Consider the following 16,421-nt stretch of genomic DNA (forward strand, 5'->3'; position numbering starts at 1 on the left):
ACATTGATTCTGTCCTCATTACTGAAATTAATAACACATGGCCCTGTTTCTCCTCTGGATAGTGGGGTGGGGATGGGTGGGGACTGAGGTTTCCTGGACAGCTGTAAGGCAGATTTTGGCATTCTTAGGTCAACAGGGATTCCAGTTATCCAGAGAGCTCACTCAGCAGTGCCTCTTTACTTGCCCAGTACTGAGACATTTCTCCCAGTAGAACAAAATAGTTATCATAATGGGCAGACCCAAAATACTGAAAAAAAACTCCCTTTTGCTCTTACAGGTATCTTTATTTGAAAATTTAAAAATCTCTGGCACATACAGTTCTGAGCATTTAGATTTTGACTTCAGGGTGTATATGTGAATAACTTCAGTGATTTGTGGGTTAAATAGGAAATACCGATCTTAAGATTTAAAACAAACTTAGGCCCTTGCGCCAATATTAAACACTTTAAACTTAGTTTTTTTGTTCTCTTACTTTTGACTTCTCCAGATTCCTGCAGTTTTAGTGCTTTCTGCTGAGGCCACAAAAATTAAAAAGTGGGTAGCTAACATTTTAGGTATATAACAACTAAGGAACGCAGGGATGAGAAAAATGGAGAACATGCTGTGATTTGCAGAGCCTACTGTATCAACATTAAGTAGCTGGATGTTAGGCAGAAATTAGTAGAGAAATTCTTTCCCGGTACTGGCACTATCTGCTTTCTCCTGGGGTCTCGCAGTAGGCAGATGCCTTCTTGCCTCAGAAAAGCCCCTTTTCTTTCTTCATCTGGAGCTGTTTCCAGCCAGGCAGAGCAGCAAATTGCCCTCTTGTGATGCCAAACACAGAAACAAAGTCCTGTTCAGAGAGGTAATTCTAAGAGAGAAGACAAAGTTTCTAGTTAGAAGGAAGACCTAGCACCTGTCAGTGCTAACGGGGTCGGGGAAATGGGGCCAAGAGAGAGTCCCAGGTAGTTCCCTGAAAGGGGAAGTAGAATGATTTCTTCAGAAAGTTTTTAATGGACTTAAATTATTCATTGGAGAGTTCTTTGGCTTGTGGAGTCCCACCTTGGCCTCTGAAAGCCCTGGCTGGATTTGCACACAGTCCCACCTGGCACCAGTGTCTTGCCAGAAGGACAAGAAATGGGTTATATATTATGTACAAGTTCTGAACATTAGGCTTTGGCTGAATGGAGAACTAAATCGATGGTTTTCCTTGCTTTCTGCCCTTATCTGCCATTTTTTATCTGGACATTTTCAAATGCAAGATCAGGTGGACCTTAATGAGAGCATAAAATTCTCCTAACATTTATTTATTAATGATTAATGAATATTTACTGTGCAAGTAAAATTATTAAGATATGGTCTCTGTTTTCAAGAAAGTTGCAGCCCAGATACTTAAGAGTTGGTTAGATAAGACACTGTGGAAAATCCAGAGGCCCTTCCGCTTCAAGGGGGAAATAAATTAGTTCATTCAACATGACTTAATTCAATCAGCTGAAACTTAAGGTGTGCCTGTGATCTGCTGGGCACCATTCTAGATGCTGAAAAGCTGAGAATGTGGGCGTGAACAAAACAGACAAGGCCCTTGCTCTTGAGGGTATCACTGGAGTGGGGCAGATAGACGGTGACCCAGTATAAAGGGACTATAGGCGGTGAGGGAGGCAGTGTCGGGGTGGTCAGGGGAGGCCTTCCTGGGGAGGTGGCATTGCAGCTGAGACCTAAATAGTGAGGAGGAGCTGGTTGTCTGATGATCTGGGAGAAAAATGTTTTCAGGCAGGAGCAATAGCAAGCATAAAGGCTCATGTTCGAGGAACGGAAAAACAGCCACCGGCTGAAGGGCGGTAAGTGAAGAGGGTAGTGGTCTGTGAGATGAAGTCAGAGGTGGGCAGGGGCCAGATTGTTTGGGGCCTTGGAAGCCATCAGAAGAACTTTGGATTCTAAGTGTAGTGGGAAGCCATTCAGGGTGTTTTAAATAGAAAAGTATCATCTGTTGTAGAAGCCCATTGGTTGTTATGTGGGGAACAGATTGTAGGGCAGGGGTGGAAACCAGTTGGGGGCCTATGGCAGTGGTCCATGATGGCTGGACCGTACTGGCAGCAGAGAGATGGAGAGCAGTGAATGGAAGCTAGCTGATGGATTGATGTGGGAGGTGAGAAAAAAGAAGCAAGAAGGAGCCCTGGGTTTTCGGCTTGAGCTCCTGGGTGACTCAGATGTCTATTGAGTGCTTTACAGTGTTCCAGTTCTGTCCTAGGCTGTATACTGAGAAGGTGCTTTACTCATGGAGAGCTCCACGTACATCACATGCAGCCACTCACCTCCTTTTTGGCAGGGTTCACATCCTCAGGCAACTCCTGACTCTGATTTTTCAACAGAACTTCTACGGGGTAATATTTTGGCTCAGAATTTAGGGAGAGGGTTGTGTCCCTCATATCCTAGGGAAGATAAGAATGTAGACACTGGATGAGACTCTTCAGGTCTGTGCCGTTGAAGTTCTGTGTTTATAATATTTAAATTTTGGTTTTTACCACTTCATACTTTATCATCATCCTTTAGAACAATGGTCCCCAAAACTGGCTGCGTGTCAGAATCATCTGGGAATCTAAAATATTCAGATTTTAGGGTCCTTCTTGGGAAAGTGATTCAGTAAGTCTAAGGTAAATCCTGTATAGCCAGTTTGGCGTAGATGTTTTGCTTAAACATCATTTAAATACTGTGATCACATTCCTTCTATTGGTACTTTTACTTGGGCTCTACATTTCCAGTCTTCAAATGACTTCACATTCAAGTCATACTTCTTTTAAATATTTTTTAAAGATGCTACATTGCCATTAGCTTTGGAATCTTGAGTTTGTACAGCACAAAGGACAAAACTGCCAGATGGTTCGGACAGTGGTGCCATGTACTTGTCCTGATGTTAAAGAGCTGTTGGATTCCTGGCCAGAAGCTCCACTTCTTTTGGCCATTAAAATAGGGGTAAAAGGGCTTCCCTGGTGGCGCAGTGGTTGAGAGTCCGCCTGCCGATGCAGGGGACACAGGTTCGTGCCCCGGTCCGGGAAGATCCCACATGCCGCGGAGCGGCTGGGCCCGTGAGCCATGGCCGCTGAGCCTGCGCGTCCGGAGCTTGTGCTCCGCGACGGGAGAGGCCACAACAGTGAGAGGCCCGTGTATCGCAAAAAACAAAAACCACCACCACCACCACCAACAACAAAAAAATAGAGGTAATGGCCTGAGTTTCTGTGGACGCCCCTGTCAGAAACTGATAAACATTATCATGTGGGTTAGAAGCTTATTATTTCTGAAAAATACTAACAGTAAGTTTAATCTGTCCTGAATGACAGAGAGAGTTGAATAATAAAATTTGGTTTTGTTTTCATTGTTTTTTTAAACAGCAAGTCTTTTCTAAATTCTGGAAGGCAGTAAAATAAGGAACTTGGCTCTGAGACCTGCATTTCTACTGATTAAAACAATCTTCATATCAAAATAGACACCAGAGTCATACTAAGAAGGACATGATAGGATTTTGGCCATGTTGCATCTGTAGCATTTACTGTTTCTCTCTGGCTCTGGTTGTCTGTGAATAGCTCCTCCAAGAAACTCACAGCAGTGATTCTCGTGATAGCAGCAGCGTCTCCCAGCTCTTCTTTTAACTGTTCATATGATTTCCCTGCCTGAAAAGAAGAAATAGAAAATACAGCATGAGATGCTGCTTATAGGGGAGGGACATGTCAGGCCTGGTCTGTACCCTCGAGAGAAGCCAAAAAGCCAGGGGACAGAAGACATTTCAGGATAAGCAAAAATGAAAATCCCCCCTTCTGCGTCTATGCAGGGTTGGGAGGTACTTAAACATGGTCTGCATTCTTTGCTGGTGGCCCCTCAATGCTCCATACTAAAAGCAGTTGACTAGGAGTCAGTAAACCTGGCTTCTTTCCACTGGTTAATTGTGACTTCAGACAAATAACTTCTCCTCTGAGATTCCTCATCTGTTAACACAGGAAACTGTTCCCTAGCTATCAGGATGTAGAGCTCAAAAAGTAATGTGTGTGGATATACTTTATAAACTTTATTACTTTTTCACACACTGCTTGTTCCTGAGGCAAGCTGTGAATTCTCTAACTGGACTTAGTGCCCTGGTGGGCGCGAAAGAGAAGGAAAGTAAAAAGCGGGGAGGGGAGAGGGAGTGGGGGAGATGCGGTCCTGGGTTTACTAAGCCCTTGAGTACCCCGCCATCCCACTGAGCTCTTAGTGCCGAGCGCCCTGGCAGTAAGAACATCTTCCCGGTCCTCTCTGTTCTTACGCTCCAAATGTGAGGGTCCCAGGCCAAGAACCAGCCGGTGAATATGGGAGGCTCAAACCCCTGTTTAATGATCAGGATTGGTGTGCCGGTGTCGCGGCCGCTGGGGTGAGTGTGCAGGTACTCCTGGGCGGTAGCAAGAGCGCTCTCCTTCTCTGTGGCGTTGGCCTCAGCCCCAATCCACAAGAACACCTGTTGTGGTAGAGATTGAGTATTTGTTATTAAGCTCATAGCAAGGGCTAAGTATCAATACTAGATCATACTTAACTGCCCTGTCTTTACCTGTCAGCAGTTCACAGCCTCATCAGAGTAAAGCTTTTCTCAGATTCATTTTGATTTATGTATCTCCCCAATCTACATCTCCAGTCCTGAACTCTCTCTCTCTGAACTTTAGCTTCCTGGATCCAGCTTCTTGCAAAACACCTCCTCTTGGCTGACTCCAAGCACATCAAGTGTAACACCCCCCAAATGTAGCTCTTTTCTAAACTTGTATCTGTGTCTCCATTCTTGGTGAATGGTGTCCATTCAGTCACCCAAGGCAATAACCTGGGAGTCATCCTAAATGCCTTCCATAACACCAGGACTTAGCTAATTTACCTCCTATGCTTTTGTCCAATCTGTCACCATCCCTCTGTCTCTAATCCACAGCTCCTGTGTGGGCCAGCAGCTGCTCTTACTGGACTAGGACAGTAGTCTGCTGATTGGTCTCCCAACATACAGTCTTTTTCCTCATAAGCCATCCCTCCTCTCCTACACTCGCCAGAGTGATCTATCTAAAGCACAGCCTGACCATGTCACTCGCCTGCTTAAATTTCAGTAGCTTTCCCGGATGAATTTCAAACTTCTTGATGTGGTAGGTAAGGCCCACCCCTACTTCTTTAGCTCCACCTCTAGCGTGCTCTTTAACTCTGTCTTATGCTCTGACGATACTATTTGTAGTTCCCTGTATACTAGACTATTCATGCCTTGGTTTTCCTTTGCCTGAATGCCCTCTACCTGATTAATGCCTGTTTATCCTTTGAGTCTGGGAGCCATCTCCTCCAGAAAGTCTTCACTGAGCCCCTAAACTGTGTTGAGTGCCCCTTATTTGTGCTCCCATGGCACCTCATACGTACCTCCCTCATACTAAAATGATGTTTCTATGTCTGGTCTCCTCCACCCCCGCTCAGCCTGTAAACTCTGAGAGTAGGATGAGGCCCTTGGCCTTGGTGACACCACACCCAGCACAGTGATTAGAACAGACAAGGTGTTGAGTATGTTTGCTGAGCCAAACTGAAGAAAATGGGATGTGGCGAAGGGGTGGCCTTGAAGATACGCTTTCATATCCCTTTGTTCCCTAAAAGGCCCATATCCCTGGGTGTGGAGCCTGCTGCCCTTGGTCCTGAGAGAATGGAGTGCGTGATGATAGGATGGCGTGATTTTCCTAAAGCAAAGTGGGAAAATTCCCAGGATGGTGAGTTTTAAACAACATTCTATTCTCTCCAGCCCTGGCAAAAAGCAGGTTCTTCCTTTGGTCACCACTGACAAATGTTTGATTGGCTTGGGGATGGTCCAGGGCTACCCTGGCTTTATCTGGGGGGGTTGGGGAGAGGTACTACACAAAAAATAGCCTAAAGCTTGAGGATCTTTGTCATTTGTTCTAAGCTCTCTGGCTGTCTTACCTGGTCCCAGGTATCCAGGAGCATCACGTCATCTGGGTTCAGGTCATCCTGGGTGAAGTCTGTGATCTCAGTGACAGTGAAACGGCCAGTCTTATTGGAACATTCAAAGAGACGGGACTGGACATCTAGGATTTCCTGCTGTAGTCTGCAATACAGTCCATTTAGTAGAGGAACTGAGCTGCTTAGAAATCATATGCAGTTCACAAGTCTGTAGGCAGGGGGAGCCAAGAGGAGGGGATGCTGTGGTCCTGTACCTTTTGTCATTGGCATAGGGAGTTTTTCCTCCCAGCAGGTCCCAGAACTCAGCTGGCTCCTGGCCCTCAGCCACTGTGTTCTCGGTGCCATCACAGAGAAGCCCGGCCAGCTCCTTAGCCATTGCCCGCTCATCCCCACTGGACCCCTGAGAGTGGGGTGGGGAGAACACAGATGTTAGCTGTACACAGGCACGTTGATGTGGGAAAAAAGTGTCTGAGACTAATAGCTCAGTGCAGCCAGGATCATCTACCAAGCCACAGTACCTCAGGACGGGGAGATAGATAGGTTTGTTCTGGTGCTGGGAAGGGCAGGGGGCAAGGGGCGGGGACACGGAGGAAAACAGCGGTGGCAAAGGACAAGACTAAACTCTGAAACCCACAGTGGATATTGACAAGTCGCCTTTGTTTTGCTTTCAGTTGGAATTTTAGCACCTACTTTTGACTATTTTTTAAGAGAAAATTTAAGTGTATTTTAAAAATTATATACAGGAAAATTCACTCTTTTTGCCGTAGAGTTCTATGACTCCTGACGAATGCATAGAATCATGCTACCACCACCACAACAAAAACAGAACAGTCATCTCACCACTGCAAAAAATTTCCCTTGGGCTACCTACCCCTTTGTAGTCAAACCCTCCCTGAATCCTTAACCTCTGGCAACCACTGATCTGTTCTCCATCATGATAGTTTTGCCTTTTCCAGCATGTCATAAATGGAATCATACACTATGTGGCCTCTGTGCTAGTGCACTGTGCACTTAGCATAATGCATTTGAGATTCATCCTTGCAGTTGTGGGTATCCACAGCTTGTTTCTGTCCATAGCTGAGTAGTATCCCATTGTATGGATGCACCGCTGTTTGTTTAGCCATCCTCCAGTTGGTTTGCTTCCAGTGTTTGGTGATTACAAATAATGGTGCTATAAACATTTGTGTACAGGTTTTTGTGTGAAGATAGTTTTTTATTTCGCATGGGTACATACCCAGGAATGGGGTTGCTGGGTCATACGGTAAGAGTATGTTTTATAAGAAACTGTCAAATTGTTCTCCAAAGGCCATATTTGCATTCCCACCAGCAGTGTGTGAGAATTCCTATTGCTTCGCATCCTCACCAGCACTTGGTATTATCTTTTTTTTTTCAGTCATTCTAATAGGTGTGTAGTGGTATCTCATTGGGGTTTTCATTTGCATTTCCCTAATGACTAATGATGTTGAGCATCTTTTCCTGTTCAATTCTCTTTTGCAAAACAATTTTAGTGCTTTCTAACGCAGATGCAATCTAAATTGACAAAAATCACATTTTTAGTGTTTCTGTTCAGTGTTCATGGCCGTCCTGTTACAGTCCACCAAACTGGTGTGGAAAGATTGACTTATCCAGCCTGCGTCCAGCCTCCATGTGTTCAGAGGTTTATGGAGGGTCTCCTGGACGTAAGCAGTGTGTTAGTGACTTTCTAATTGGAGGCCTAATTGTGGGGAACATTGTCAGTCCCTTTGAAGATCCTTTAGGAAAAGGCTTCTTTTTTTGAGGACTGCTCCAGCCCACTCTTTAGTTCCTTTGCCCTTGCTGACAGGAGGGTTGGTGCAGCGCTGGGCTCTGAGGGGCTGGTATGACCACTGGGCCAGCCATCCTACCTTGCCATACCACAGGTAGTGCTCTGCCTGGGTCCGCAGCAGAAAGACATCATTGGAGTTTAGGGAGGAGGTGAAGGCTGGAACCTCCACCGCTTTGGTGTTAGATTTGTCATTTCCTTGAATCTGGAAGAGGCTTACCGGAGGATCGGGGTCAGCATTTCCCTTCCTGGAAGTCCCACCCTAGAGAGAGAGAAAAGCAGCGTCTGGAGCTAAGGTGCACCATGTGCGCCGGGCACTGGGCTAGCATTGTGGAGAACATGGATGTGTTTGACACCGTCTTTGCCCTCAAGGAGCGTCTAGGCTAACTGGGAGGGGTTGAGGTGAGCTGGAGTTATGGTGCCAATAGTATTAGCTTTCATTATGAGACCCTGGTTATATGCCAGGCTCTTTGCTGGTGCCTTATCTACATCATCTTATAGATCCTCATAATAACTTTGTGAAGTAGGTACTATTATCCCACAGTGCAGATGGGGAAACAGGCTTAGAAACTTGGCTAATAAATGACAAGACTAGGACTTGACCACAGACTTGCGTATATCAAACATGTGACATTATACATTTTGGGTAGTGCTTCAGCCGGGGCTTCATGGAAGAAATGGAACTTGAATCTGAAGGGGCACATTCTCTGGGGGAGGTGGACAGGTAATGATATGGCACATGTGAGGTCTAATGAGGACACCCACCTGACTGGCGTGGAGTGTGTAGGCTAGGGAGCTGAGGGTGATGTGCCTGCACAGGTAATACGGGTCAGACTATAAAAGACCTTGAACATGAATTAGGCAGTGGTTTGGACTTGAAGCCCTAGGCAGTCGGGATTCACTTCAGTGTCTTAGAGAGATTCACCCGCTTCTTGTCTGTCTTCCCCAAACCCTGCTCTCTACCCCTCCTCTCCTCTACTGTAGTCTCCTGCTGACCTGCTGGTTCTGAGCATTCTGCTTATGGTATAATTTTATCTGAGGGCTCTCACCTCAAAGATAACCAGCTTTCCTTTGAAGATGGCCATGAAGTGGCGTGGCTCCTTCCCCATGGTAACCCGAACCTGCACAGGGGCCCCATCAAACTGCCGGTCCACCTCCACCGCCTGGTATGCCGAGGCTGCCAGCTCATCCTGTGAGGTGTGGCGGCCCTGTAGTGGTGAGCAGGTGCGATGGGTCCCTGCTACCCCCGGCCCTAGCTCAGTGGCCAGAGGAGGCGCCAGGATCCAAAGCTGAGAGGCTGCCCCAGGCCTACCTGCCAGATGTACAAGATGTAGTGCGGCTTCCCGTGCACCTCGTACGTATAGAGAACCAGATAGCAGTCTCCCCCATAAAAGAAGCCATACCACTGATGCTCCACAGGGACCAGCTCTAGGTTTTCAATTCTCCAGACCTAGGCATAGAAGGAGACACAGTTCCCCAGAGATGGGAGTCCCGTGAAGAAACAGCTACCTGGAGGGAACTGGGCCATGCTTAGCAGAGAATCCAGGTGGGTGAGGCACTAACGTCCATTCAAAGTACACCTTCCCCCTCTGGTGCTTCTTCCCAGTGGTGAGGGCTTATCACATTTGCATGATTTGAATCCCAAGAACTGGATCGTCCCTGGTCAGATGCATCCCCATCATGGCTCAGAGATGATTTGAATATGTCTGCCAGGTGAGTTATTGACAGCACAGTGGAGTATCTACCTTTCACTTCCGTGAAGAATTGTGGGAAAACCCTGCAGACTCAGACACCTCTTTGAATAGTCCTGAGGTGCCAGAGGTGGAAAGGAAAGCAAAGCAGACACGGAATCACGTGTCTCTTCTGTAGAGCAGAGCAGCCAGGAGGGCCAGTGCTGCCGCCTGCCCTGGGATGTGGGTCACTGGGCTTACCTCAACGTTGCCGTTGCCGTCGTCGACCATTCTTTCCTGGGCTGCCACCTCTGGTTTAGTGTGCAGCAGAGTCACATCAAATTTATCCTGGGAAACGTTAGCTGCACGGAAGGGGTTGGGAGAAGCCAAGTGAGCAAAAAGCACCTGTGCCTGCCTTTCTACAGAGTCCCGGCAGTGAAAACACGATCTGGGGGCAATCTTACCGATTTTACCAATGCTGCACATTTTCCCCAGACCCACGGTCTGTTCCTTCACTGACCACTTCTGGAACAGCTGCTTGAACATGGCTGACTCAGCACCGTCACTGACGGTCTCCACGTTGGTACTGCTGGGGTAGCCCTTCATCTTGATGAAGTTCTGCGGGTGCCCCCCCGCCCCCAAAGGACAGGTCAGCCCGGGAGTGCACTGGGCTCTTGACTTGGCTGGTGATTCAACCCTGTGAAGCCAGTTGGTAGGACTGTTCCCTTCTCAGAGTTAGAGTCAAATTCTAACTCACCTCTGTCTAGGGACCAAGTTACCTGCCTCAAGGAAAGGACTGAGTAGAACATTTTGACATCTCTTCATTGGCCTGTCATGATTATTACTGATTTTTTTTGTAAGATCCTCTATTCTGTGTTCCTTCAGCACTCCTGTACTCTACTGACTTTGTATCACCTTCATTTGCCCCTTTTTTGCTTTGTAAGTGCATCCTGCCTGGTTCATCTGCATGGGTCTGCACAGTGTCATAAGCTCCTTGAGGACAGGGCCATTGACCTTGATACATGATACCTCCTTCAATAATAACAGCCACCTTTTACTGAGCAGGTGTGTGCACCAGGTATTGTTCTGAGTGCTTTATAAATGTTACTTAATCCTCACAACAACCCCAGGAGATGGCATTAAACCTGGATTTGAATCCCAGTTTGTCTGTCTGACTTTGAAGTTACGTATGTAACTGCGATGTTCTATGCTCTGGTGCCTAATATGGCTCTCTGAGCACATCTGATGTGTTATGGACAGAATTTTTTGGACAATATTGCACATCCATAGCTCCTACCAGAGCTTTAGACATGGCCATCTGTTTCTCAACCTTTGTGGCTCCTCTTCCTTTCCACACATAGATCTTGGTTCCACTTTGGTCCAGGATGTAGCAGTCCTGAAGCAGACGGTCAGGGATAAAAGTGGTTACTCCTGCCCAAGACCATGAGGAAGGCCTTTCCCTAGAGTCTGCCTCTGAAGCCAGGTCTGGCTACCCCAAGCCAAGCCCACCCAAGCTCTACTTACATCATGGTTCAGTAAGCCCTGGACCAGAGGCCTCGTTGCTACATCTGTGACCGCCAGCTGCCCAGCTGAGTCTGAGACACTAGAGAAGGGGAGAGGTTAGCCTGTACCTTCTCTTCTACAAAGCATCGTGTAGTCAATCTGATATTTCATGGCTTTGTCTTAGAATGGAGTTTCTGGGTAGAGTTCAACTTCTTGTGACAGGCATGGCTTGAATGCAGACAGGAATGTGATGGACTCTGTTCTGCGGAGGAGACTTTTGTGCATCTCTCTTCCGAACGTTATCCTGTCCACATCCCTAGGCACGTATAGATCTGAGCAAAGGAATGGTCTCCCCCAGAGACCAGGAAGAGTTGCTAACAAGAGCAGATGGTAGCTGCTCAGGGAACACCGAGCTCCCTATAGAAGCTGCATTTGAAAAAGACCGAAAGAAAGCCAGTCACTTGCACCCCAAACGAGGAGCGAAGCAGAAGTGCTGGTTTTCTGGGGGGACACCTTCCCCCTACCCCAGCTTCCAGCCAGCAGCCAGGCTTAGCTACTCACTGATACAGCGTGATATTTGATTTCTGCTGCTGATCTGTGATCTCATCGGGGACTGCAGGCTTGATAATGGAGTGCCGGCCGAGGGTGTCCTGAAGGACCTTCATCAGCTCTGGACTGGCCGCCTCCTTGTCTCCCTCGATCACTCCTATTTCAGCACGGCCCCCTCGCTCCCTGTCCCGAATATGCTTTGCCAGGAGTATAGCCTGTAAAGAAGCCCGAGGACCGGAGGAGCAGCCTGGATCCCAGACACAGGAGTTACCCTGATGCTGAGTCGCAGGCTCACATACGTGGCCTGTCTCTGAAACAGATGCTGCTCAAAGGCAGGGGTCTGGCTTGAAGGGCAGGAAAGAGCCAGCGAGGAAAGAAGAAGGAAAGGGCAACTGAGGGAGTGCAAGCCCGCGAGGCCCCGCGGCGGTGGGGCGGGGGGGGGGGGGGGGGGGGCAGGGAGGAGGGAGCAACAGAACAGGCCACACCTTCAGACGCTCCCTGCTGCTGCTCTCTGGGCCATTCCACTGGATGATGACCTTCCCAAGGTCCAGCAGGAAGACATCACCTCGGTTAAAACTGTCCCAGCTCATTTCCACCTGCAGGAGAGAGGTAGACATTATGTAGGAGGAGTTCTTAGGTGCTAGGCGGAGAGGCCCTGCGCCCAGGACAGACAAGGGGCAGGACTTACCTCGGTGGCCCTGATGTTTCTCTTCCCCTTCACGTGCAGCAACCGCTTCACATCGTAGGTATTGGTCTCCACGTGCTTCATCCCGGAGGCCACACCCCCCTTCTTGTAGCTGAGGGAACATCCGTTATTTATTGAGCACCTGCTATGTGCTAGGTACTGGGGAGACAGTTGTGGATCACACACATGCAACCTCTGCCCACGTGGGTGACGACAGTAAATGAGCAGGTAAACATAGATGCTGGTCACCACTGCCACAGAGGTGCACTCAGACAGCATGTTCAGGGCAGTCTTCTCCGAAGGACTGACATTTGAGCTGGGATATTAAGAGTAGGAACCAACCACCAGAGGACTAGTTCTCCAGACAGAGGGTGCATCACTGATGAAGTCCCCAGAGCACAGAAGAACTTGTTTTGTTTCGTTCTAGAAACTGTGAATGTCGCGTGTGATGGGGAGAGGGGCACAAGTCAGGCGGGAGCAGAAACATTAATGACACCGTGGCCTTAAAAACCATCTCACTCCAGGAATCCGCTCTCCCGCCCCTGGCCCTCACCCCAGCCCAGCCTCCCCCAGGGATCCCATACGTGAAGGGCACGCAGAAAGCCACGGGGAGCAGAGGGTTCCTTGGTGACTCAGTGTGGTGCTCTGTGCCCAGTAGGTCCTCAGTGGGGACTGCTGACCTGCAAGAAGCTGGCCTTGGACCAGCCTCAGAACTCTCAAGCTCATTGGAATTCCTTTTTCTTTTCAATCTCAAGCAAAGTTTTGAGGTAATCAGGCTCCTCAGTTCGTGGAAGGTTTTCACCATTGGCCTTTATTGAGACCCCTCTCTTGTAGTATTTATGTGTTCCCTTTTATCTGCATACCCTACCCCCCTTTCTCTCCCCGCCATAGGCATCCATTCTAACAGTTTAACATCAGTCTTTTTATTTTCATCTGGTAAAATGTGGCCTGTTGTTTTGAGTTTATGTACTTTTTTTAAAACAGAAATTGGCATTCTGTTCTATATTTCAAGCCTGTTTCTACCTGTGCTCCCTAAACCCCATGTTTTTAAGGTCTGTCCACATGTCAGATGTGCCTCTAATCTGTTGCTTCCAGCTGTGGCATTGTACTCCGCTGTGTCGCGGAGTTTTTCCTGTCCACATTGCCTGCAGCTTCCCACCACCACTAATGTGAACGTTCTGGTTCATGTGCCCTTGTGGACCTGGGAAGGTGAGCGCTCCTTTGGGTCACACGCCGGGGGTGAGATCTGCCCCAGTGGCAGCAGACTACTCTCCGGAATGCTGGGCCAGTTCTCACTTGCACCAGCAGGGCACCTGTCTCCCCAGAGCTTCGACGACACTTGGCGCCTCTCAGCTCTCTGAGTTACTCTGCTCTAGTAGGCGGAAATGATGGCTTTGTTTGGATTTGCATTTCTCTGATGACTTTCTTCATACACATTTTGGCCCTTTTGGTTTCCTCTTTGGTAAACTGCGCTTACGTCCTTGCTCTGTGCATAGCTACTCACATGATGCCCTGCTTGAAGTAGCCGTGGAAGGTGTCGGACTCGTGGTACTGGACCTCCCGGTGCTGCACAGGGCTGCCCCCCAGGTAGTCATCCAGCTGCGTAGTGTAGATTGCTGCGCAGCTCTTCTCATCCTGCGAGGAGTCCTTCCCAATCCAGAAGTGGATGTCCTGGGAGAGGATGCTGCCCACTCTCCGGGTCTGGGATGTAGTCAGAGAGATCAGATCAGGGGCCAGCTCGCCTCCCCTTCGCTGCTGGCCCTTCTGGCGTGGGAAGAACGTGGCCTACGGTGACTTGTGTCCTGCCCTTGGCAGGCTCGGGGCCTCTCCCTCCCTGCAGTGGCCCGGGTGCAGACCTCCTCCGTGGCTCAAGCCCTGGCAGCGCAAATCCCTCCCCACATTTGGGGAATGTTGACAGCTTATTGTTCTCAAAATAAACAGAGACCAATGGGGATCTTTTCCGGGTTGGACTGCAGGCTTTTCTTGCTGCTCTTTCGCACCCCTGCACTTGCACATCTGGCACAGCGCTGCTGTCCATCTGCATGGCTCTGTCAGTGCTGTCCACGTGGGAGATTGTTTCCTCCGCTAGATGAGTACTTTGAGGCCAGAGGTGGCCTTGTATCCACCTGGCCTTCCTTCACAGCACTGTAATCTGGGGTCTGGGTCCCAGAGGGAGAAGTGCTGCTGTAGGTGACTCGCTGAGGTTCAGACTGAGGGCCACACCCATACCCTCTGATGCAAAATTTAAAACCCTGGCCTAAGAAACCCTTTGATAGTCAAACTGGAGGCCTGTTCTATATAAAAGCGAGGAAGAATCAAGATGGATACCAGATTAACCTCACGGGCAGATCTCCCAGTGGGGCCCCAGAGCTGGCTCTCAGGGGAGCAGCTCATGGGAATGGGGGGCATGGTGCTCACCGAGAGGATGATGTAGCAGTCCCCCTCATAGAAGGTGCCGTGGGCATTCAGGGGCACCAGTGCCAGCTCCATTTTCTGGAAGGACAAGGGGTGTGTATAGGCTGCATTCTCTCCCTCCTCCCCTGACCCTCCCAGGCCTCCCCCTGCACGCCGTCATTTGACACAGGCGGCAGGGGAGAGTGGGGAGATGTCCCCACGGGGCGTAGCGGCCAGCCACAGGATTAGCGCGGTCACCCCTCTGGCTTCTGCTGAACTCCACCTGCCCGGCCCTGGGTCTGGATCCGGGTGCCTGTCCTCACCCCATCCTCCTCGCACCGCCTGCCCGGCCTCATCTTGCTACACTGTGAAGAGCCTGTGCGCCGCCTCAGTCCTTTGCAGAGTTGGGTGTAAGCCCTCAAGTAAAAGCCCATCTCTGAGCCGCTGCACCAGAGTGCCTCCAGCGCTGACTCTGACCACCCAGAGCTGGCCAAGTTCTGACAGAATGGGGAGCCAGGATTCTGTGAGGCTCTGGGGGGGACTGCCGGCCATGTGCAGGCTCCCTGCCAAGGGCTCTGTATTTGGAGTCTGGGTGGGAGCCCTGATGCACCTGTCACCAGCATGTGTGGCTCGTCCCAGGAGAGCCATTCCCATGGCCTCAGATGTGGACTTTCATCATACCTCCTAGTAGGTAAGCCTGCAGTCATGTTTGAGTGTATTCTGTGTAAAATATGTGTTAAATGTAGAAATGTTAAATATCCCACAGTTTGCCTAACTCTTTTAGTACCTATTAGTTTTTAAATAAACCGGGAGCCTTAAAACAGTGGGAGTGACCTGGGCTCTCACAAGCTCTGAGCTGCTTGCTAGGGGGCTGTGACCCCCCTCGTGGTGGAGGATGGTGAGGTGGGGCATCCCCTCTGGGTTTTCTGCAGCAGAGCCACTCACTGGGCTCAGAGCAGGGAGGTGGGGTGAGGCTGCCAGGCCAGGGCGGTTCCCAACTATAGACCGCTAGAGCTCGAGGTCAGCCAGAGGGGCTCAAGCCCCGCGTGGGAGAAGGGATGAGCAGGGCACCGATCTGTGCTGTACCCGCCAAATCTTCCTACCACCTTGCAGGAGCCAGAGTGCCCCGTGGAAGACAGGTTCCATTGTCCTGAAAGAAGCGGCCAGGTGTCTCAGGGCTCCGTGGGTGGGCCTGGGCCCCACCCATCTCTCCAGGGCATTTACTAGAAGTGCAGATGGCTAGATAAAAGGCAAGCCTATTTTTGCTTTCCTCCACCTGTCACCCGCCTGCTCTGAGCACCCAGGAGGGGTCAAGGATGGGAAAATGTGCCCTTTGGAGCTGCCTCTCACTGTTGATGAACCACAGACAGGAGATCAAGGCATGTGGAGGGCCTTCAGCAGACCACAGTCTTCTGCCCCCACCCAGCCCAGCTCACCTCTGTTCTCCAGGTGATGATCCCAGGGTCGTTGCCCACAGCCTGAAAGGCACTGCTCAGAGACATGGCGCTTGTCTTCCTGGGACTGAAACATCGAGCAAGCACGGAGATGACGCCTCTCACAGCAGTCATCCAGCCAGTTTTCCTCCTAACTCACTTCCCAATCTCTTGTCAGCCATCCTGCCAGGTCCTTGTGGTGCATCCCTGCACTATCTCACAGTGATGCGGAAAATGACTTGTCCAAGTTCATGTCGTAAGGCTGGCTGGCCCAGGGATCCCCACCGGAAATTCTGCTTCCCACTTGCCACTTTCCTTGTTAAGAGCTCTGATAACACAGCCATGATTACTTACTGAAGGGGTGACAAATATGCTAAGCCCTGTGTGGGTTCACTTTATGTTCTCTCATTTAATGCTCATAAGCTGAGTATATTTTCTTTGTCTTACATTGTGCGAAA

At 49.5% G+C, this 16,421-nt stretch overlaps 1 protein-coding gene across 1 annotated transcript; it reads right to left on the reverse strand.

Annotated features, from left to right (window-relative positions):
- Positions 1-581: 581 nt before the first annotated feature.
- On the reverse strand, positions 582-16,032 carry AVIL (advillin; the record flags this gene model as incomplete). The annotated part of the gene is made up of 19 exons (XM_082849246.1): positions 582-850; positions 2,292-2,408; positions 3,576-3,644; positions 4,271-4,459; positions 5,929-6,073; positions 6,183-6,328; positions 7,812-7,991; positions 8,779-8,937; positions 9,042-9,179; positions 9,661-9,761; positions 9,864-10,017; positions 10,697-10,795; positions 10,924-11,002; positions 11,464-11,666; positions 11,937-12,047; positions 12,140-12,248; positions 13,641-13,837; positions 14,555-14,629; positions 15,967-16,032. 19 exons carry the CDS (start codon positions 16,030-16,032, stop codon positions 737-739), a joined length of 2,451 nt encoding a protein of 816 aa, XP_082705372.1. The 3' UTR covers positions 582-736.
- Positions 16,033-16,421: the final 389 nt, after the last annotated feature.

Source organism: Leucopleurus acutus (assembly GCF_964270905.1).
Source record: "Leucopleurus acutus genome assembly, chromosome: 11".
Taxonomy (NCBI): Eukaryota; Metazoa; Chordata; class Mammalia; order Artiodactyla; family Delphinidae; genus Leucopleurus; species Leucopleurus acutus.